Genomic DNA, 23389 nt, shown 5'->3' on the forward strand with positions numbered 1-23389 from the left:
CCAGGAACAAGTTATGACAAATCAGATTTATTCTTTAAAAATACGGATGTTTCGATCTACTTGAAGGCCTAGATCAAGGCACCTCTTGCTCCAAGTGCCCCTCGTACTGATTTGCAGCTTTTTTAAGTCTTTGGTGGAATATTCAAACGTAAATGCTGCAAAATCTAAGGCTGCTCTTCAGAAATTTTCCAATTGCCTGTGGTATCCAACACCAGAAACGGTTACACTCGCTTTGTTTGACAATCAAGTCAGTGCATCAACAAAACAACTTAGGGTGGCTGCAATGGAAAAACAAGATCAACATAGATGAAACTTCTATTTTCAAAAGAGGGTATCTAGATTTAGACACCGTTACTACCAAATGTCTAGAAAACTTTGTGTCCTCTAGATCTAGCACTTTCTTTAAAATCATGGACCTTCCTGTTGGTTAGCTTGATGTTGAACCACACGAATGGTAATTCCGGGATGATTTCAAACAAGCTTTGGAAACTGTTCACGGGATCAGTGTGGTCAATGATCTTGCAGGACTAGGTGTGTTGCTGATTCAGGAATACTCTGCTCATATCACAAAAGATAAAACTGATCTGAAGCATCTGCTGCAAATTGCTGAAAAACACTGCACAACCTTTCCTGACAGGCATAAAGAGACTCTAATAAAGGATGAGTTTTTCTTCTTGTTTTTATTATCTACCTAAGACATCATTATTTTGTGTGTGTAACCGGCTTAATGTCTTGTACTACGGACAGACTGAAGAGATCTTTTCTTCCTCATGTCATGAGGCTCTTTAACTCCACCCGGCAGAGTAAAGGCCCACATTAAACCACACCACCTACATTGGATATTACTGAATCTTACTGCAATATGTATTCTGTGAAGCACTATTTAGTTACTCTATATAACACGCTACAGTGGGCATTTGCACGTCACACTGGGTATTTGTATATTGTATTCTTTTGGCTTTATTATTGTACTGTTCTCAGCTCAGGGATGCTGCTGGAAATGTGAATTTTCCTTCGGGAATGAATAAAGTATCTATCTATATATCTATCTATCTATCTATCCATCTCATGGGCGCTAATTCAAATTCATACAGTGATTGAGCTCCCTGTAAATATCAACTTACATGACTGAAACTTCTGCTGTGTAGTTTTTGGTGGAAGTGGAACATTTTTGTGGGGTAAGAAAAGAATACATGAAAAAAAATTGGTCACATGAGCTCCACCCTAAGGGAGATTCAAGACCAGGTAAAGTACCAAGGGCAGGAGTGAAAGGCGGCTCTGGGGAATTTTACTCCCTACTCTTGCAAAGCACGTTCAAGATAACAGTAAGAAAGTCCAAACCCTCTGAAAAACGTAGCGTGAGCTATATGACTGAGTGACACAAGCTCCTTTTCACCAAGTCAGGTCAGGACGACCCTAGCTTCTCCCTGGCCACGCCCCTTCAGCATTACCAACTATCTGGAAGTAATCCTGGGAGTGAATGAACCAATTATGATTTCATGTTGTGTTATGGAATGTAAATTCCAACATAGGATACTTGAAGAGAAGGAAAAGCACAGGTGTTGCGGGAAAATGAAGAATTAATAAGAATTAAGTATTCCACCAGATAAGCACTGCAGTTATTTCTAATGCAAGTTAAAAAACAGAGTTTATTGTTGTAACCCCTTTTAATATAACCGCTTTAGCGTCTGTCGAAATAAAGCTAAAAAAAAAAAAGGAACAATAGAGGCATGCCACAGCCAAAAGTAATGGAGTGCTAAGCAAGAAGTACTTTCATAATTCATAAAGAAATCGTTCTTTTTCCTTTAACAAAAAGGTGGTAGGTGGATGAGAAAAAATAACAAGGTTGAATGGGTAAATGAAAGCTGGGATTGAGCCTTACTGTTTTGAGTTGATTGAAATTGAAAAACTATAAATGCAAAAAAAAAATGAACAATTGTCGCATATGTCACAATAATGGCAGCTCAAAGTGATGACAGAGTCGTCATGAATTATGTTTGAAATTTTTACTTATCCCACCCAAAGAAATGGAAGGGGGGGAAGTGGAAACAAGGCCAAGTGGCTAGCCGAAAAGGGAAGTTATGTGATGGAACCAAGAGGTCAAACAAATGAAACTGTGAACCATTACAACTATTTAGTTTGCCCTGTACAATATACTTAAGTTAAATAAATGAGGAGAAGTAAAAAAAATCTAGATTTTTTTTTCAGTCTCCTATTCATGGTAGTACACGCTAACCAAAATGTGGGTATCATAATTGAGTTCCCAAAGACCATACTTCAGACTAGTAAATCTTGACTCACTCGGAGTGTGTGTCCATGGTCCTGCTGTCCTTTGCCAGCATTGAGCAGCCTCTCCCAAAGTTTGGGAGGGACATTGGTTATGTGGCAGGAACATGTGATTGCTGATGAGTGGAGAGGAGCCAGGTATGGAGTGGGCATAGAAGGCCAACCGGGAGTCTTAAGATCAATCACAACTAGCTCCTCTTCAAGTAAGACCACTAGTGCAGATGGGTCATCAAAATCTACAGGGAGAAACTGACATTAAATCTCTTACATAAGTTAATGTGGTTTATATGAAACAATAGATCAACAACTAGCATTCAGAAACGTTCAAAGTAGGCGAATAGAATACTTGGTAATCTCAATTTTTGGTAATACCCTTACCTCTCTCTTGCTCAATATTGTGGACTGTAAAGAAGTCAATGACCCGGGAAGTGAAGTCCAGGGTGACATGCTCTTTGTCTTGCTGAATGGTCAGACAGTGACGGTCTCCATAGCTGGCTCTAGGCATCCCCCCGCTGTAAAGCAAAATTGGTGACCTAGAGAGGCAAACAAGATGTGTGTGGTTATTCATTTGTCATCTTGGAAACTTGTTGTAGTTATTTCGCGAACTTAACAAATCCAATGTAGAATCATTACCTTTGTACTGTATCTGTATAGTCATCATAGTAATTTTCAAACTGTGAATTTACCATCCAGACGTCAAAATGGCATAAAACGCTGCTAATGTTATAAGTAACTATATGGGATAATCTTTATCTAAATAGGAACTTTACTCACCCAGTCTCTGTTGTCCTCCATAGGATTTTGTTAATTGCTTTGCAAGGAAAGGGACCTGAAATGATAACCACATAAAATAACTAGTCTTGTATTGCATCTAGAAAATTATGGACATACAAAGCAACATGAAAGGCAAAATATGAAGTGAAAATACACTAGATATCAAACGGTTTGGGTCACTCAGACGATGTTGTAATTTCCATGAAAAAGTCGCACATTTGTTTATCCAATGAGTTGTACAATGTCTGTTCTTTTGCCCATATTCATCTCTTCCTTTTGTCAGTCAGTCTTAGATATGACATTTTCTTTGCGAATCTGCCTTGAATGCCTACACCTCAGAGTAGCCTCTTCACTGTAGATGTTGACAAAGGCGTTTTGTGGGTACTATATAACCAAGCTGCTAGTTGAGAACCTGCAAGATGTCTAGTTCTCACACTAGAGACTAATACTTGTCATTTTTCTACTCTGGTTAAAGCCCATTTGTGCCATTCTTTGAGGGAGTAGTACACAATATTGTAGGATATCTTGGCAATTCAGTTTCTTAGAACAAGAATAGATTGACGAGTTTCACACAAAGGTTCTCTTTTCCAGGCCATTATGACATATTGATCACACCCGCAAATGTGATGCTGCAGATACATGACTAGCTTAAAAAGAAAAGTAAGTTTTTTAGCTTCTCTAACCAGCTAAACTGAAGCCCTGAAGGGAACCCTATGTCACTGTGCTGTATCATTTCAAATGGGCACCCATTTAAACACCCTTCAAATATATTTCAGCTGGTAAATACAGACATATGTGACCATTTCTCACCATACGGAATGGTAGAGGACACTGGCTGCTGAGTGTTGCCATCACCATTAGCAACTGTCCACACAGAGTAGCCACCATCGCTATGAGAACTGATGAATAGATTTCCCGAACATTCCCACACCAAGCTCTCCAACTGCTGTAAAAAATTTGTACAGGATATGATCAAAAGACTGACAGAAACAATTACAGAATGTCAAAACCATGATATTTGATATATATTATATATTTTATGCAGTAATACAAATACAAATAAAAGAAACCCCACAGAACATCTGACCAGTTTGCGCTAGTACCTGATTCCCAAGGAAAAGCTGCTCTATTCTGCAGCTGCTCATGTCCCACAGGACCACTAAGCCTCGGCTGTAGCCAATTAGAAACTTCCCTGCTTGCCGAGGATGCTCCTGAAGAGATTCCACAGGCCCTAATGATTTCCCACATCTGTAGTCCTCTGGCAGGCTGAAAACATTGAATGTCTTGTTTAATAGCAATATAACTTAATCTGAAACCTTTAGTTTCAAAAAATAAATATTTAAAAGTTGAAAAAAGTTGACTGCTCATTAAAAGTATTTAGATAATAAGAAATGATGAAATATAGTACAGGGTTCATACACCTTTTTCATGGCCATACGAGCCCTTTTCAGGGATCTTCAAAGCCAACGTTCCAAATTTTTCCAGGACCATTATTAGAAAAAACCCGGTGTGAATCATGTATATTTTTAACCAAGATAAAACGATTATGTCTGCAGACATAAAGGCCAAGTCTAGTTATTTCTTCAATGACAACTCGATTCTGATTGTCATGTTTTTTTTTTAAAGAACACATTTTCCATTAAAATAAAGGCATAATTTGGAAAAATAAATTGCATGCATGACAGAAATACAGTATTGCATAAATGTAAGCCAAGGCTGTTATTTTTCTAACACCAGGAGAGAAGTGGATAATAAGCAGGATCCAAACTCCTGGACCTCACAAACAAGACATTCCTCTGAGGAAGAATGTTCAACAGGACACACCCTTGAAATGTAGGAGGATTCCATCAGCTATAGGACAGGGAAGAGAGTGGGAGGAAACAGTGGTCAGAGAGTGGGGGAGGGCGGCGGATTCGAATCAAAACAAAAGTAGCGCTGAGCTTAATTATTGTGAAAAATAATGCTTGCATGCTTTTTTTAATCACACTCTTCACACAAGGCAAGGATGATCTGCTCCAGAATCATAGGGGCACAAACGTCCCTACCACAGAATTCCATTGTCTTTATAAGTATTTTTAGGGAATCAGGCATCCTGCAAAAAGGGACTCGAGGATGTGCATGTATGTGTGTGTCGATGTGTTGCATATTCAGCAGACACTTCCCCACCCGGAACATTGCGTGTTGGCAGCTGGTACAAAGTCTCACTGTGCAAAACCTCCCATCCCTTGTATCCCCCCGCAAACACACACACATACTTATCAGTATCCTCATTAGCCTCTGCCCTGCCTACTTACTTAGACAAGACTGCTAAATGAGGGATTTGGTGGGCCAGTCAGTAACACAGTACAAAATCATTGCTGCGTCACCAAAGGCCAACCCAGGAAAAATGAAACTTGTCTGACTTTACATGCAAAAATACAAGAAAATTCAGTATCAATACCAAAACACTGATTTAACCATTAAGTAGAGTTCAATTTTACAACTTCTAATTCATTTTTAAACTTGTTTTGTAAGAATAACATTTGCAAGCATCTCACCTCTGTGTGATCCGATCCTGGAGCAATGTTTGCTTGTCTTTTAGGGACATACTGGACAAATCCAGGAAGTAGACGCCACCACCCTCTGTTCCGATGCAGAGGGTTTCATGTGACCTCAGCAGGAGGAGGACAGTCACTCGTGTGGTACTGTAGGGAATTAGGAAAGAAGATTGCTCGTTATTTCTTTAGAAGAAATAAGAAGAAATTAAATTGTTTAAGTTTTATTTTGCTTTCTCTTACAAAAAGTGTGAGTATCCAAATTTTTAAGATGATGGTCACAAATTTTAAATGATCATAGCCCTAGAAAGGCATGTTACAAACAGGGTTGGTACACCTCTTTCATAGCCGAATTCAAGCAGTTTTAAAATAGAAATGAAATGATCAACATTTATATAGCGCTTTTCAAGTCAATGACTTCCCAAAGCGCTTTACAATGTGCTCCACATTTCCCAATAGCAACCTTGCAGCCATGTAAGGCGCTAACCTGCTTATTGGGGGTATTAGGGGTTCAGTGTCTTACCCAAGGACACTTCGACAAGTAACACGGACGAGCCGGGATTCGAACTGGGATCCCTTGATCCCAAGACGAGCGCTCTACCTCCTAAGCAACTTTCAAAGAACATTTCTCAATTCCTCCAGTCCCATTAAAACGAAACAATAAAATCAGACGTAAATAATGTTATGTGTAAAGACAAAAATATATCTTTAATTTACATAAGCGAGTTTTAATCATGGGTGTACATTAATCAAGACATGTTAGATAGTTTGTCAATCAAATACATATATGTTCGAGACAAGTCTCTCCCCAAAAAGGTGTTTGCTAAAATGGCAGTAATATGTAGCTTACATTTTCAGTGGCAGGAAGTTCTTCCCATTACAATTTACCACTGGGAAATGCTACCTTGATTTTTTTACATGGCCAATAATAAATGTCCATACTGTTAGTGATACATAATCCTTGAACTGATACATATTTTATGGTGCCTTGTTAAGGCGTAGCATGCACCTGTCCCATTGGGCACAACCCATGGCGAGTGATGACGCTTCATAGAAAAATGCCATACGAACTAATGCCGGCAGCAGTTAATCACAAGAGAAGAAGGAATGCAATGGCAAAGCGAAGCAACCAGAGAGCAGTATCAGCTTCATTTAAGAAGACTTGTTTAGAAACATGGCAACATTTTCAAGCATTTACAAGCTATTTACCCAAACACAACATTTAAGTGTTTTTATGTATTTCCATACAAACCCTGTATAAAGTTTGACGAGCCTGTTTTGATACAAAACATTGACACTGTTCCGTTTCCAACCTTTTGCACTTGCTTCATAAAGGCCCAAGTTTGACTCAACACTCTAATAGAACAAAAACAAATACATTTGCTGATCAATACCTGCAGGTCTCAATGCCCGGTCTTCCTGGAAGGCAGTAGCTACCCACTTCCTGCAAAATTACCACATTTTCTCTCTTAAACCAGCCCCCCTGCCTGGATGCCGTTGCAGTCAGCTCCCACAAATGAATGGTATTGTCATCCAGAAGTGACAACAGGCGACCCTGCAAAACATAACACCACAAACTTGTGTAGTCTCATCAATTTTTATTAGCAAGACATGAAAAGAACTAGCTTTGTGCTTACCTGCCCTGGCAGGAAGTGAAGTTGTATGACAGCAGTAATGTCCTTGTGTAGTCCTGTGAACTCCACACCAGGTGCCCCATAACTGAGCATAATGTTAAGACCCACAAATATAATAGTTTTAACCCATGCAAGCACGGGGAGAACATACAAACTCCGCACAGGTAGGCTGGTAGCTGGATTTTAACCCACACAGGAGGTTCCCAAGACCTTAGAACTGTGCTGCACACGCGCTAACCACCGAGCCGCCGTGCTGCCCTACCATAACATTAAATCCTTAATTTTCCATTAAGTTTATATCTGGTAGAACTAGCTTGACTTGGCTGGCAACTCACACACTCCCACTGTCTTTCCAAATCCCCTACCAACCAACCACCCCAGCCATCTTCACCATCTAAATATTTCGTGAAGAAGGCGGGCCTCCACACTGCAGTCTATCCACCACATATTTTCTGCACCACATATCCACATTGGCGGAGTGCGTGGGCGCTCCGAATTTTTCCAAGTAAAACTTTTTGACACTGCAACTTCTAAGTAAAAAAAGCTTCCTTCAAATGTTGTCGGAAGAAAAAAAAAAAACACTGTTTTTGCTGTGATTAAAAGGGTCACCAATTTAGTGTTCACTGGTGTGTTCTCAAAATCGCGAACTAGCAAAATAACATTTCATTAGGAATTTTGTATAGGTGGTTATAAATGAATGATCAAATTTGTAGATTTCCATGTAGATTAATGGTTGCATACTTATATTATCATCTATCGTTTCCTACTTTGTATCATTGTTAGCGCTTATTACAGTTGACTTGGACTACTGAAACATAGTTGCGGTAAAATTAAATTTTTGGCAGTCAATTAAAATTAACTAGTGCCATAAGAGTCACTTGAATGTTAGTATTGTTAATTTTCTGTAAAATAATTTGAGGAAATTTTTTAATTCACAAATGTGTATTAAGCTGGTAGGGGTGACTTTGCGTTATTCAGTGACCAAGAGCATTTTACGGTACTGTAATTTCAAGGCGATTCAAACACTAACACAACCTTTGTCGGAAATACTTCTTAAAGGAAATGGGGCCATTAATGTGAAATGAATAGAGCACAAGAGTTTAAAAAGAAGTGTTGTATGTCTCTGTGTGCCCTGCGACTGGCTGGTAACCGGTTCAGGATGTCCCCCTGCCCACTGCCCAAAGATGGCTGGGATGGGTTCCAGCACCCCCGCAACACTTCTGAGGATAAGCGGTCTAGAATATGGATGGATGTATTTCAAATACATTAGGCACACACACAGCTGAGATTCGATGACAACTCATAATTCCAAGTTCCTATCTAGAATCACTCACTCTCCCCAGATGTTTCCTGGCATTAGTGATGATGTCATAGAAGGAATGTCATCTACCATAAATGCATTGTGTATGTGTTTCAGTCAACTTCCCTCCCCATAGATGCATAGGCTATACTACAAGTCCACCATTGTCCTGGTAATTCAATGTGTAACATACATTGATAATAAAACGCTCACTGATGTATATATTAACCGTTCAAATATATAAAGCACATATTTTTACAACAATAGTTATTTCAGTCAATGCAAAAGAGAAAGGTTTGGCCAATCCCATCAAGAAATATAAAGTAAGCATGGATTACAGTGAATAAGGCTTCAAATGTGGAAGGCAATAACGCAAATAGCCTGCTAATGTTTTACTTTTGTTTAGGAAGTCCCTTTGTTTTTCAGTACAGCATACAAACAATACAAAAACAGAATCAAAACTCACTTGTCTATTCCATCAAAACTCCATTTATAAAAATATTTTAAAATGTCAAATAAAACTGTGCTCAATGTAGGACAACATAAGTTGGACAAAACTGACACATGAAGGGAGCCGCCGCAAACGAACAGAAAGCTTTGCCAAGAACTTCAGAAACTTCAAATAAAGACAAATGCACATGATCCAGTAAAGTCCAATCGTACGTGACAAGTAAGAAATACCAGCAAGGCGCTAATTAGAAACAATCCTTGGAGGGGGAAAACAAAATACTCAAACAGTAAGTCACAGGCAACAAAAAAGTGAAAATTTACAAGAAAACATTACATATATCAAAAGACTAGATTAAGAGACGTCACATCTTCTAACATGTTTTTTTTTGTTAACCTGTTGAATAGCCCAATGAATTTATAGATAGGTCTCTTTCCTTGCTCCAAATGTTAACAATGGTGTCTGCATAAACTCACAATATTTCAAACACTATACACATAGATATATGTCCAGTGAGGCATAAGGGATAAAGTGATTTCACGGTCTGAATAGACACAAACAGAAGACATTGTACTCCATGCGCACACGACACAGGCAGGACAACCAATGACGCACACACACAAATAATATATGGATGTCAGAAAGAACGGATGACGTAGGATTTTTGTAAAAAGAGGACAATGCATACTAAAAAGGCACTCGATAAGTGGTCAAATGTGTTTGAATCCAGAACAAAATGTTTAAAAAAAACAAACATTTTCCTGACTTCAACCTTTATTATCACACACATCGTCCACACTAAAAACAAGCTAAGAAACTCCAACCCCCATCAAGAAACACAATATCAAGATTTCTTAATTTCCTTATGAGCAGGTTTTTAAGTATTTCCTTGCCCTGATGTAGGTTTCAGATCAGGGCATGGTGTGGTAGACGTCTGTACGTGATACAGCCCTTTGAGACTTCTTGTGATTTAGAGCTATGCAAATAAACATTCTTCATATAATCCCCACCCTTTACATCAACTGGGATTTCATGTGTCCCAATTGCCAACAATGTAACTGATATAGTCACTTTGAAATCTCCAACAGACGCATCAAGAGCTGAGCAATATTTTACACCACGGCATCAATCCTCTGAAATACCCCGAATAAAAACATGTTGTTTTGCTATGAATCTAGCAACAATTATACCCCTCTGATTTGCACGTATAAAACTTTAAAGTTTAGCCTTTTTAAGACACCTCAGCAGAATCACGCCAGATTCTGGATTTGAAATGTTATCCACTTTGCATTACTTTTTAATGATTAAATGCAACAGCTGTATGTACCTTATGTAGAGAAAGTGAGTGGGTGTGGATTCCATAACAAATGCCTCATAACTTGCCAAAAATAACCCAAATACTGTCAGAATTCGAGTTTTGTAAGCTAACACTAACTATATTAAAAACAATGTACAGTATTTTCATGATTATAAGGCTCACCTAAAAGCCTTTTTTTTTCAAAAGCCGACCATGAGCCTTATAATACAGTACGCCTTGTATATGGATCAATATTGAGTCGCAAGGTCTCGCAACCGGCGACTAGATTATCCCCGTAGGAGAAGTAGTCCGCGGTGTATGCTGGGATATATATACACCAGTGTTTCATTTCCTAACCAATGTTTCGATGTTTATTTGAATCGGTCACTATTGGCTATTATATAGTTATTCGGGGGTAAAGGAGGCGGGTCGTTTTCAGCATTTACAGGCTCGCGTAGGCTAAAGCAGGGCAAAAAAAGTCTGCAATTGGCCAAAAAAGGTAAATGTGAATCACACGTTAGGTTGCTCTACGGCATGGAGAAAACATGTTTTACTTTGTATTTGTTAACAGGAATTATGTGGCTAAACAGACAGCTGGCAACAAGCAATGTCCATCAGTGCAGATGCTTCTCGGCGGATTTTTTCTTTTATTTGTCAGCATTATGGCATGTTTCGGAGTGTTTAAATATTTCACACGGTTGGATTTACTACACTCACGGTATAAGCGGACCAGTTGCTGCAAGACGACTTTGATGAGCTACCCTGGCTTTATATTTTCCCAGTATCTTGTTTCATTTTGATCTTGAGGTTTCTGTGATGAGTCAATTTTCATATTCACTTCAAATCAAAGTGTTTATTGTTATATGCACAGTAAAGAACCACACCGCATTCCCTGAACAATGAAATTCTTACTTTGCTGTCCACAAGAAAATAGAAACTAAGAAATGGTTGGCAAATCTTGAATCCCAAGAGTTTAACAACCTTCCTAATGGTATGTGGAATGACGAATTTGAGTGATTGGTGACATCGTTCAGACACCGTATTTGCTTCTTTGCAAGCCGCCAGAATGTTAAGGGGGGGTTAAAAAGTTTGACTGAACTATCTGACTGTTTTGTTGTCATTCTCACTGTAGCGCCTTATAGTCCGGTGCGCCTTATGTATGGAAAATATGACAACAAAATTATTTTGGGGGTGCGCCTTATAGTCGTGAAAATACGCTAATTAACCCGGTTATTACCAGGATTCTTGTTGTGTAAACAAACTTATGCCAACTCAACTGGCGTAGCTATTGATTCGTACCATGAACTCAAATGTTTTCCGTTGGAATGTACTGAACTGCTGAAAACACGTTGACACACACAGCAATGATGTATCTGTGAGCAAATGTGTAAATATTAGCTCATCCTCAGAGAGTTAGTCACCGATACTAGACGTGTGCCGTCACAAACGTTTTGTTGAGTTTAGCCCAGAGAGTACAAGATATGATAAAGTCAGACTTGGCTACACTTCAACCTCAAGTTAACTCTTTTCTAGGGTAAGCCAAGCTAACACTTGTCAGATGAGCAGGGATGCAGATTTAAGTCTTTTGGTAAGAACACTTTATCCTGGGCAACTGGACTGGTTGTCTTGGAAACCAGTTCAAAAGCTCCCTTTATTAAGACAAGACTGAGCAACAAAGCTATTACTCACGATCCACACACACAGAGGGGTTAACTCAGGGCACACATTCCACGACAGAAGACAGGAGTCCATGACTATTTCCTTGCCTGCACTCATGATCTTTTGCTATGCTTCTTGACATATGCATAATGGAAACAAAATATCTCACACACATTGTCCCACTCCCTGCACAAGCTCCAGACAGTAATTCAGACCAAAACTAAAGCCTGTAATATTACTCCTCAAACATCTGGCAACAATGTACAGTGTGAATTGTAGAACAAGTATGTTAACCTGGGCCTCTAGGTTAAGACCTTGTTAAGGAGCCTGAAATTATTAGGGGAATGTAAACATGGACATGGAAAATAAATATGGCAGACACTTACCAAAATGTCTGTACACACAGCCAGGATTGGGAGAGGTTGATCCCCATAGGGGTCACACGAATTACTTTGTTGTATTGCTACTATAACCCGAGTGGGCGCTTGTGCTTCATGCCACCTTTTATTTTCACATGCTTGCTATTACATCAAGTGTTTTATTGTGGACTGTTAGTGATTTAGAATACATAAAGATTTTTTTAAATTATATGTTTACATCAAAGACAAAGTTGCCAACTGCACATAATCAATGAATCAAATTATCAATCAATTATGAATCAGATTTTTCTTTTTACTTTTTTGGGAAATTTATAAATAATGAAATACTGTTTTAGCATGGTAAAAGATGCTTTTAGATCTGAAAAAAACAGACCATCTCATCTTACAAGCTACAGAAAGACTTGCAATTTATACATGTATTTATTGCCGGAAAACATACATTAATAAACCAACAGAATGGTAGACATAAGCAGTTGGGTTAGCCAAATGTTTTTGCAGAAATAGAAAACAAAATGCCATTGCTATCTGCAGGTGGATCATGTGAACAAATCATGTGAACTGCTCTGCAAGCTTGTAGGTGTGGCCTAATTCATTAAAATGACTCAATTCAAGTTTTCCAGACTGCGGCTGCACATTTCCTCAACATTGTATGCTCTGTAGTCTGTGCTGAATTTCAGAAATTCCAGCAGCATTTGAGACTCTTAAAACATGGGGAAGACTTGCCTGGATTTTGCTGTATCATTCCTTATGGGAGAGCAGTGAAGTTATTTTTCATCCCATTTGACACTCTTAAGAGAAATTTCTTCGATATAGCTTGTATCTAACTGCATCACTCCAATACGCAGTCTTTCATTACATCATTCTCTTTCTCTCCCCCCTCCAATAGCCTGGTACCACCAGTCTATCTTGTTCATCCCCCTCCTCTCTGAAACACTGAAACTGGCATTTCAAAGAATTGATTCTCTTTTTGCGCACACACACACACACACACACACACACACGTTTGTCTTTTTATGTCCACCTCACACAATGACACAAACATAGAAAACAAGAAACCTGGCCACCGTTTGATAGCATTCATCTATTTAACACTCAGTCCTAAAAACCAACAAGCAAGAGCATGCCAACTAAAAATTATTGACAACCAACAATAAAACCTCCTCAGTCATAGTGCCAGTGTTCGTCACAACATGTGTCAAAAGGAAATAATTTGGACTCGTGCTTGAATCCTCTTGCCACCAGGCAAAGCTCTAAATGTAAAGGATTCCAAAATTTCATCAGAAAAATCTCTTATGAGCCAATTGTTGGTTTTCCTTTGTGATCCAACGTCAATGTTTTGAGAATGCAGATCAGTCAGCATAACTTCAATAGGATCTTTTATTTGTGTCTGTCCTTGCCAACTTCCACCACACACTGCGACCAATATTTCTGTACCTGTTGCTAAATTGCAATTCACGGCAGCAGTTAAAGGTGAAATGCATCGTTGGAGGTGTCCTTAATAGATAAATTAACTTTTAATTTTTTTTAAGTATGTGTTAACAATGCCCAACTGAGTTCAAAACCCCTTTTGTTTCATTTTAATCTTACTTTTAGCAAAGCTGGTCGAGGCAGAACACATTATAAAGGAAGATTGGGGGATGGGGGGGGGGGGGGGCTGAAGTCACGTCATACTAGTCTCCACGTTTTTTCCCCCCACTTTATTTTATCAGTGTAATATTACAATGGTGAAAGAAAAGATGTCATAATCAAAACCAACCCAGAGCCCAAGATTAGTTTATTCGAGTGTGTCTCAGGAATATACATTCTAGCACACACATAATGAGTGGGCTGACAGAGGCTGCGATTATGACTAAGCCAGGAGATGGCAGCAGCAAGTAAAGAAGTTCCAAATTCCAGATATAAGGGAATGATGTGTTCTAAAATAATACCCTACCAAGTTTATAAACATTAAAAATAGGAAATATCCCTCATATCTCGGTAGTGACCTTGTCTCTTAAAAAATGCAGAATTGGGCAGAAAAGTGTGTCTTTGTTTTGATAAACGAAAGTTGAAAACAAGGGTAACAGTTTTCCAACAGTCTGAAAGAGCGTGCTTGGAAATCAATTTTTGTTTTTGCTCTGGCTGTATCCGACCAGCACAATAGAAGTTGTTTAATTACAGCTGGGAACAGTTTGTACGTTTTTTTTTGGTGCTACAGTAATATCCAAATTTGAGCATCGATATTTCAAATGTGTTTGACCTACCGGTAAAATTGTATCATATAGTCCAATGTTCCTTAGTAAGGCAGTGACTTGCAAACTCCCAGAAATCAGTGTTCTCCCACCAAATGGAACAATTGTGTAAGGTACATGCACGACTTCACCAAATTTTACAATATTTAAAACATTGTTTGAAAAGAAAGATCAGTGACCATACTTGAAACTGAATTTGTGTGAAATAAGTAAAAGCCTAAGACCAAAATTTAGGTCACATTACGTACCACTTCGTCCATCAAAATTTGTTTGAGCGGTAGCTAAAACAGGCATTTTCATTTGATTTGACTGCATATCATTTCTAATTTTACACCAGTTTATTAAGCGCTGTCATTAGCTTAAGACCCACCTATTGGATCCCAACTTCCGTCAGCCTTGTTTAAAAATGAATTACACTAACTCGTGAAAAAATGAAACATTTTACAGCAAACCCTCAAATAACACAAAACAAACATTTCCAAAAGACTTAGCTAATGTACCTACTCCTCATACTATCCATTTGGATATAACCTTGAGAAAGGATACACTTTGATGGCCCCTGCCTTTGTGCCAATAGCCATGAGTTGCAGCTGGGGGTCATGAGCAAGTGCGCTGGGTTGATGTGGGAATCCATGCTCTACAGTCTTTGGGGAAAGTGACACAGACAGAAACACACAATGAATGCGCAGATTTAAAATGATATTTCCCCAAATGTGGACAGATGTGTATGATCAAGGATCAACCTTTTCCCTACATGAAAATCTCCCCAAATATTGTCTTTGAAAAATGAATGTGAAGCCTATATGTGTTTCATTTAAGGCAAAACATCCTTTAAGACACATCTTCTTAATGTCTGCGTGTGTTTGAATAGGTCTGACTGAGGCGTCTAAAAGGGAGGATACCCTTAATTGAATTGGTGAAGGATTTACAAAAATGGCAGCCTTCATTTTAAAAGAAAAAGATCACCCACAAAAATTAAATCCATTTAAAGGTTCCATCTTGTGGACTCTTGAGTTAACAAAGCATTTATTTGTTAACAGAAGCAATAGCATCTTTATCAGATTTGACTTCAGCTGACTGCTCTTCTTTCCTATCACACCGTGCTATGTGTGAAAGGAAGGGGATGGAATAAGAATTGATATCAGCATTGTGAAACATTGTAGGCAACAAGATTTGACATGACACTCCAGGGTAAAATATGCAGTATAAATGTTGAAGAGAAAAAGCATAAGAAGTTAAGGTCTTCTCAGTGAATAAACAAGAGAGGAGAACTTTGATTTAAGTCAAACATGAAACTGGCTTGAAGTGTTTTGGGGTCCGAGAGGCACGAACCCCTCCTGAGAGAGCACCTTTGTGTTGGTTATACAGCTGGTATCGCAGATGAAAGTATGTGTGGATGTGTTTATTTTTTTACAGTGTAACCAACACTTCTGTGGCAGGAATGTCATTACAGTACTTAATGATGCACTTACTACCTAGTCCAGTCAAAAAGCAATACCTTGTAAATATTGCCTATGTATGTATGTATGTATGTATGTATTTTTCCCAATCGTTATCTTTATTTTTTTCTCTTTGAAGTGTTTTATTACATATTTATTTAGGAGTGCCATGTCTAATCTAATTGTGAACAATGTACACTATGTTGTAATCCATGATAGTGATAACAATTATATTATAACAAGAAACTAAATTTCACAGGATACTTTCAATATGAAGCATAGAAACACATAATACCTTTGAATGTCAAATGATTCTGTAAGCATTGTTATGTTGGGTCATTTTTTTCTGTGTTGTTCATGGTGATTTGATTCGAGTGAGTTACTTCCAATTCCTGCATTTTAGAACCAATTAAGTTTAACCAGCGTCCCAAAATAAAACACGACCTTGCAAGTTTCACATTTTAGGAAAGAAAATTAGAAGGATAAAGAGTGCGAGAGCTTCACTGCCATGACAACCGCACTAACTATTAAATGAGGTTAAGTTGTCCAAACTGATGGGAGGCTGACTCAGGTTTAAGGTCTCTGCAAAGTTTAAACAGCTTGTTTTTTGTGCAGGAAACTACCTATAACTGAAATTTAATATATGTGAAAATCAATGCAATTCAGACTCCTGCCACATTCTTTAGTGTTTTTCTTTGTGGAGGTTCTGCACAATATGCACTTTTACTCAAGTCATTATTTGGATGACTACTACTTTTTACTTCGACTTATACTGTACTTTTACTTGAGGAACAGTCTTTGGCGCTGCACCTAAGCACCACGCGTACTTTGGCACCGAAATGGTGCACTTCGCGGCCGCAAATACTCTGTGCTGAAGTGCACACTTGATTTGAGGGACTGAGCTCGCAGTAAACCCAAAGCTGCTGGATTTCTGCACTGCGCGTACTTCAACCGAAAAAGACACTTTGGTGCCTAAGTATGCACAGCGCCAAAATGAAACTTTGGTTGCTTTGGGCCCAGTCCCTCAAATCAAGTTAATCGGTCATGTTTGGGCTGGTTCAGGCTTTTATACCCGCGGCCTAGGTCAGCTGGATTTTTACGCCTAATCTTACATTTACAACGCCATGTTGACAAAAAGTGTGACTTTTTGAAAGTAAATTATTAACTTAAAAGTGTCCATGGCCCAAAACCAGGGCACCACAAAACGTATTAATGTTTATAAAATACAAAATAATTTTCATGGTAAAACTTGACTTGTTTACAGCACTTCGTATTGCTATTTCAATTGTTGTTAAAAGTTAATTCATACAGACCATCACAATCATAAATTTAAGGAAAAAATATCTGATTACTCGACGAATCCTTTCAATAGTCAGTGACCAAGGCTAGGTTCACACGGTGGAGCTTCATGCTCAATTCGGATTTTTGGGATGAAATCTGATGTTTTTGTGAGAGTGTTCAAATATCTTTCTAAATGGGACTTGTATGGGACTTGATTTTCCTGTGTGAACGGGCCACAATTGTCGAGCATGCGCAGAAAAGGACACGTGATGTCACACACAATTCACTAATGTCTTTGCAAGTAGTCATGGATGTTACCAGTCGAGCAGTGTCCCCCAGAATATTAATCAAATCCAAAACCTTGCTTTACCTCATTAAATGATGTCTGTGTAGTGGGATTTGAACATAAATACTGTTAACTACTACTAGAGGATACTATTGCTTGATGAACTCGGGCGACGTGTGAATCTGCGATGCAATTTTGGTTGTTCTGGGAGTTACAAAATAAACAAGTGTTTATATTCTATGAATGTTGTATTTATTGACACTCCGTGTTTTTGTCCTAAGTGGTTGTTGATTTCTCCGCTTCTTCCCGCCCGGTTGAAGGCAGAATAGTCATGATTAAGCCTATGGATTATGTAAAAGTCGTATTAATACGTCTCAACCGTTCACACAGCAGTCACATTTAAAAATATTGGATATATATCTGATTTAGCACCCTATATGAAAGTGCTCTGGGTCTGGTGTGTTCAGATGGACTTAAACAGATCAGATACAGATTTTCAAAGCGAATTTTCAAATATCTCCAGATCCATTAAAAGAAAAAACCCGTTGTGAATCATGTATATCCATGATTTACAAATATAATGTCATTTTTAATCTTGCAAGTGCATTTTTCAAGACATACGATTTTTGGAATTACAAATATACCTGTATATGAGCCAAATATCTCTGCATATACAGTACGTTTTGGATACAAATGAGTGTAATATGTAGCTTACATTTTCAGTTGCAGGAAGTTCTTCCCACTACAATTTACCACTGGGAAAAGCTATGTTAATTTTTTGCAAGGCTAATAATGGATACATAATCATTCCACAATTCATAGTACCCTGTTTAGGTATAACATGCACCTGTCCTCTTGGGCACAACCCATAGGGGGCGTCTCGCAAGGCAAGGCTGTACAAACTAATGCTGGCTGCAGTAAAACACGAGGGAAAAATAAATTTAATGGCAAAGCGAGGCCACCAGAGAGCAGTGTTTGTGTCATTTTTAAGCAGACTTGAATGGCAACAATGTCAAGTATTTACAAGCACTTCACCCAAAGTTCAAGCACTTTTAAATCCTTGAAAACAAAACATTAAAATGCTAGTATTTTCAGGGATTTCCAGCATCCATACGAACCCTGCATACAGCATTGTGCTTGTAGAACGGATTGTGTTTATTCCAAAACAGTGTAAAATGATTGCTACAAATAACAAAATGAAAATGAAAAGTGATTTGGATTCAGTGGGTCAAATAAGTTGACAGTGTACTGAACCCAAAGACTTTTTCGTGGAAATCTGGATTCACACAAGCAAGTAAAGTGCGTTTTTTAAGGCGTTGGGAAGAGGTTGCTAATTTAGGGAATGTTCAAGTGGACTGTCCACACATCTCACTTAAGAATTCTACACATAAAAACCTTTTACAGATGGATGATTGCTACCAGCAGAGCTGTTTGGAACTAAGTAGGCATTAAAATGGCATACGGCTTAAAAAGGTGAGAAGGGTATGGAGAAAATATTGTATTTATATTTGGTTAAAAAAAAAAATGGTAGAACATTTTGTTTGACTTTTTCTTGAGCTCAAACTAAGCAAACGTTGAATATGTGCAGCCGTGATTAAAACAATTTCTTGACAACTATTAACACAATACCAACATAACATTTACAATATGTATTTAATGTCCTTAAAAGTTAGATTCATCATCAGATACACCAAAGAGTTGTTTCCCACGTTGTGCTTTATTCTTTTTATATTTATTTATATCTCAATGACTTTCCGTTTTGTCCATTTTCTGACATTCGTCCCTGGTACCGCCAATAAGTGTGATAGTGAGAAAAAATATGTAGTGCAAGTTGCACACAAATAACTACAGTAGGTATCTTCTGCCCGCGCAAACTACGTTTATTTGAAGTCAAACTAGAGGTGAGATAGGGCCTAAGAAATCCAGCCCGACCCAACCTGGCCAGCAGGTTTTGAAGCCTGAACCAGTCTGAGCCCAACAAATTAACTTTATTTGAGGGACTGAGCCCAAAGTAAACACAAATTTGGCGAGTTTAGAATCCACTGCGCGGATTCTAAACTTAAAACAAAGCCGGTGGATCATTGTTCTAAAAACTCAGCGAGCGAGAAGTTCTCCTCCTCACAAAAAAGTCCTCTCGAATAAAATATGAAAATTCATGTTTGCTTCTGGCTCAGTCCTTCAAATGAAGGTAATTTGTCAGGCTAAGGATGCATTGTGCAAAAGTGGGACAGAATCCAAAGCGCATATCCTCCACGGAGAAAAATAAACTGAGAATCATTATGGACGCGCGCCAAGGGTGAGTTAAGAAGTCAGCGAAAGAAGGCCGGACCGATTCGAACCTGAAGTAATGCATACCTGTCAACCTGTACGTTCTTGCCGTACAAAGTACGTTTATTATGCATTTGAAGATGTGTACGACATACAAGAAAATATGTACGGAAAAACGCAAATTTGTCAATTATGGGTACCATCCGGTATACACCGACTATGACGAAACCGCAAATCAATCAAGCCAAACAAGTTCGCCGCGGTAGCCTCTATCTCTATATTTTTTGTTGCAAACGAAGCGAGCGGTTTGATGCTACTGTGCGCATGCATCTGCTGCCTCGGATTTCATGTGGTAGTTATGTAGTGAAAGGAAGTCTGTCTCTTTTTAGAGAACCGGCTTTTTCGGCTCAATTCATTAAAGAAAGCCGGCTCTCAAACGGCTCACTTGCTTTGACGCATTATACTAAGAATCATTATTGTTGTATAAAGAACTTAAGAAAAAAAGGAAGTATAAAAAGGAGAAAATGAAAAAAGACAGGATTGTGGTTATCCCTTTAAGCGGTATATTACAATAATTTAATGCAGAAAATGAATTCATAATTTGAATAAGAAAATGTTTCATTCTACTTAATTATAGTTGCATGTATTTTTTTCCTTCTACAGTGAACGTCCAAGCTACTTAATTTTGGAACTTTTTATAATAAACCTCATTCATGTTGAGCAACTCAGTATCCCACAACAAAATGTTAATTAACAATATATATGATAAAACGAAACACATCTACAATATAACATGTTAGACTACATAAATAAACACGTTTGGGAAAAAAATATGTTGCAAGGGGAATTACGATAGTTTGTAAAGGGGATGGAGCCCTGGAGGTTGACAGGTATTTCTTACCCCTAATTCAAATGCACCACTTCATTTGCCCGATTGACTCTAGGAACTCTCACAATGCCTCCCTCTCCAACACAAAACATTTTCTCCTCGGATCCACACTATTCACAGAGTTGTCTTCAAAACGGTACATCTATTCTAAAGGTGAGAGATGATCATGCCCGTGACAGTCCGTTTTTCGTGTTGGGTTTGTTAAAGTGGAATGCAGGCCCTTGCTCAATCAACACACCGAGCAACAACTTAAGACTGCCCTCAAGTTATCAACAAAAGCCCCTCGGTCTCTTCTACTGCTTTAGGAAAAGCTCAGAAAACAGAAAACACGAAACACTGCTGAATACTGCGGCGAGCCTCGAACATTAGCTGTAGTTTGGGTGTCTCGCACCGCGACTTTACCTTGCTGAATGCGAATAGCTCCTGTTTTATCTTCTCCCTCTGCGGGTCGGTGCCCTGCCGACGGAACCGAAACTTCATCATCTTCAAGCCGGGCTGAGGGGGCGCAAATGGGGGAGGTTGAGGCACACCCTGGCGGCGTAGTCGGACCTCAAGCTAAACTAGCTTAATAGCCTGCCGACTAGCCCATGCAGGGAGAGCGCCAAGCTTACGAGGCTTCGACGCTGCGCGCGGTTCTCTTCCGATTTAGTTCTTCTGGCTGGGCTGGACTCCGGGATGGTTTGGCCGCCGCTCCCCCTTCTCTCGATTCACACGGAGCCCATTGTTGCTAACCAATAGGGAAGCGAGAAATTTGCAGCCAATCACTCGGAGACGCCCACACAGCCAACGGTATGAGTGAGGTGTCGTTAGCGAACAAAACGGCTTTATAAGTCGGCTCCTGGAAGTGATCGACGGGAGCCGGATCCCCACAAATGAACTCATTCAATGTCGGACGTTTCTCTCAAATGTTAAGAGTCACGTTTTTTTCCATTGAAGGATTTTATACATTTGACTATAGAGGATTTTATACGATTGAATACAAGTTACATTGATTGAGTTCAATGAAGATTTTCACCGAGTAGGCTTAACTTCAATGAGCAGTGAAAGTTCAGGGCAACCTAGTGGAGAATGATGTTTACAGGAATGGCAGGAACGGGACGTGAGGCTGATAAGATAGTCAGCACATCCGACGACGCAGAAAGGCCCTGATGACGGATGACGGCAGGCATTGTTTGAGAAACGCTCTCCGATGTTTTGAGTTTTCCAGACATCGCGGCGAGGTGGTGGAGCTCACGCTGGGCTTCATTGGCACGCCCATGGGAGGAGCCGGCACACCATCTTGCAGAAACACGTGGGTCGAGAAGAGAAAGCTTGAGAACTTGAGAGAGACGGCTTCCAAGAGATTCCGACAACACTAATTCGACTAATTCGGCCATTTACGATGGAGTTCACTTAGTTCAATTGTTAATTAAATTAAATCTGCCCCGTGTGTCGGCTTTTCTTGTTCATCTTTTCCATCAAGAAACGAGCGCGCATTGTTGGGTGAATGTAGGTTGTGTTTGGTTAATGGAGTCAGATAACTAATTCGAACAATTTGGTAAACGATACATTTTAATATTTAATTCCCACTATGTTGACTCATTTTGGAAGGCCTACAAAAAAGGAGTTCTGTAGATGTATAGAAAGCTTAAACCCTCACTTTCTATAAAAGAAGTCAGTTTCTAGTTTTTACTGTTGTTTAGTAAACAACAGTTGAACGTTGCTAAACTTCTTGAAAATACTCGTTTCCCCAAAAAAGCTTTTTGTGAAGAGATGTATTTCAAGCAGAACTTTCATCCATTTGTGATACATCCGTCATCTAAATGTCAGGTTCGCTGGGACATTTGTGTACCAAAAATACCAAAACGAAGGTGCGCGGATGCTTAATCGGGACCGGCTTGGTGGGCTTGGGGTTAGGTGCCCCTAATGTAAACCAGTACACCACGTGTTTCAAACTCAATTAAGTTGGGGGCCGCCGAAAATAGGGTCTGTGTGAGGTTGGGCCAAATGGGGTTTTCTACAAAAACAGCGCTGACAAAAACATTCTGCTGTTCTTAAAGGGATCATGTTTTATAGTTGTAGACTAGATTTTGCTGTAAGGTGTAGTAGGACCAAAAATGGGTCCAAGGAAGACTACAAACTACAAAGACTGAAAGTGCGCAAAAAGCAACCTATTTCTTCTTATTTTTACATAGTCTTTCACAGAAAAAGACTAAAAGAAAGGAAATGTTTTTATTTTCAAATGAAAGAAAAATAGGAAAGAAGAAAAAATAAAAAGAGGCAAAAGCGAAAACATGGAATAAAAAAGGGTCCAGGGGAAAAGAAAGCAATAAAAAGAAAATGGAAAAAAGCAATAAAAGAAAAGAATTAAAGGGAAAAAGTACAAAAACATGGGGGGTGCAATTTCCTCTCTTTTTTGTTTCATTTCATTTATTTTTCTCCTTTTTATTTTTCCTTTTTTTAGTTGTCTCTTTTCTTCTTTTTAAATGTATTAAGGTATGTTTTGTTAACTTTGAGGGTCCGAATTTTTTCTTCTTTCGTTGCACTTTTAGCACTTGTTTTCGACAGAATACAGCGACATCTACTGGGCAAATAATACACTCTGTCCCTTTAACTTCCCTAACAAGTAAGGCCGCGAATTAGAGACCCCTCTATCACATGTTATATGAATGTTATTAATGGGCAATTTTTGGTAACACTCTGA

The 23389-nt window shown here is 38.9% G+C and overlaps 1 protein-coding gene across 2 annotated transcripts in view; it reads right to left on the reverse strand.

The window, feature by feature from the left end:
• The window catches only part of llgl1 (LLGL scribble cell polarity complex component 1), a 37216-nt gene extending 15758 nt beyond the window's left edge, over positions 1–21458 (reverse strand). The window contains exons 1-10 of one of the 2 annotated variants that reach the window (XM_088333660.1): positions 21109–21458; positions 15090–15187; positions 7232–7313; positions 6989–7149; positions 5598–5744; positions 4164–4326; positions 3871–4006; positions 3061–3115; positions 2665–2819; positions 2302–2522 (exon numbers count right to left, since the gene is read on the reverse strand). In XM_088333660.1, the coding sequence (XP_088189786.1) occupies positions 2302–2522; positions 2665–2819; positions 3061–3115; positions 3871–4006; positions 4164–4326; positions 5598–5744; positions 6989–7149; positions 7232–7313; positions 15090–15187; positions 21109–21189 (1299 nt within the window). In that variant the 5' untranslated portion in view covers positions 21190–21458. The remainder of the gene's footprint in view (positions 1–2301; positions 2523–2664; positions 2820–3060; positions 3116–3870; positions 4007–4163; positions 4327–5597; positions 5745–6988; positions 7150–7231; positions 7314–15089; positions 15188–21108) is intronic. The other variant, XM_088333652.1, reaches the window with a different exon arrangement.
• Between the last annotated feature and the right edge of the window lie 1931 nt (positions 21459–23389).

This window comes from Urocampus carinirostris, chromosome 1 (genome assembly GCF_059441175.1).
Source record: "Urocampus carinirostris isolate Australia breed hairy pipefish chromosome 1, RoL_Ucar_1.0, whole genome shotgun sequence".
In the NCBI taxonomy this organism is placed as follows: Eukaryota; Metazoa; Chordata; class Actinopteri; order Syngnathiformes; family Syngnathidae; genus Urocampus; species Urocampus carinirostris.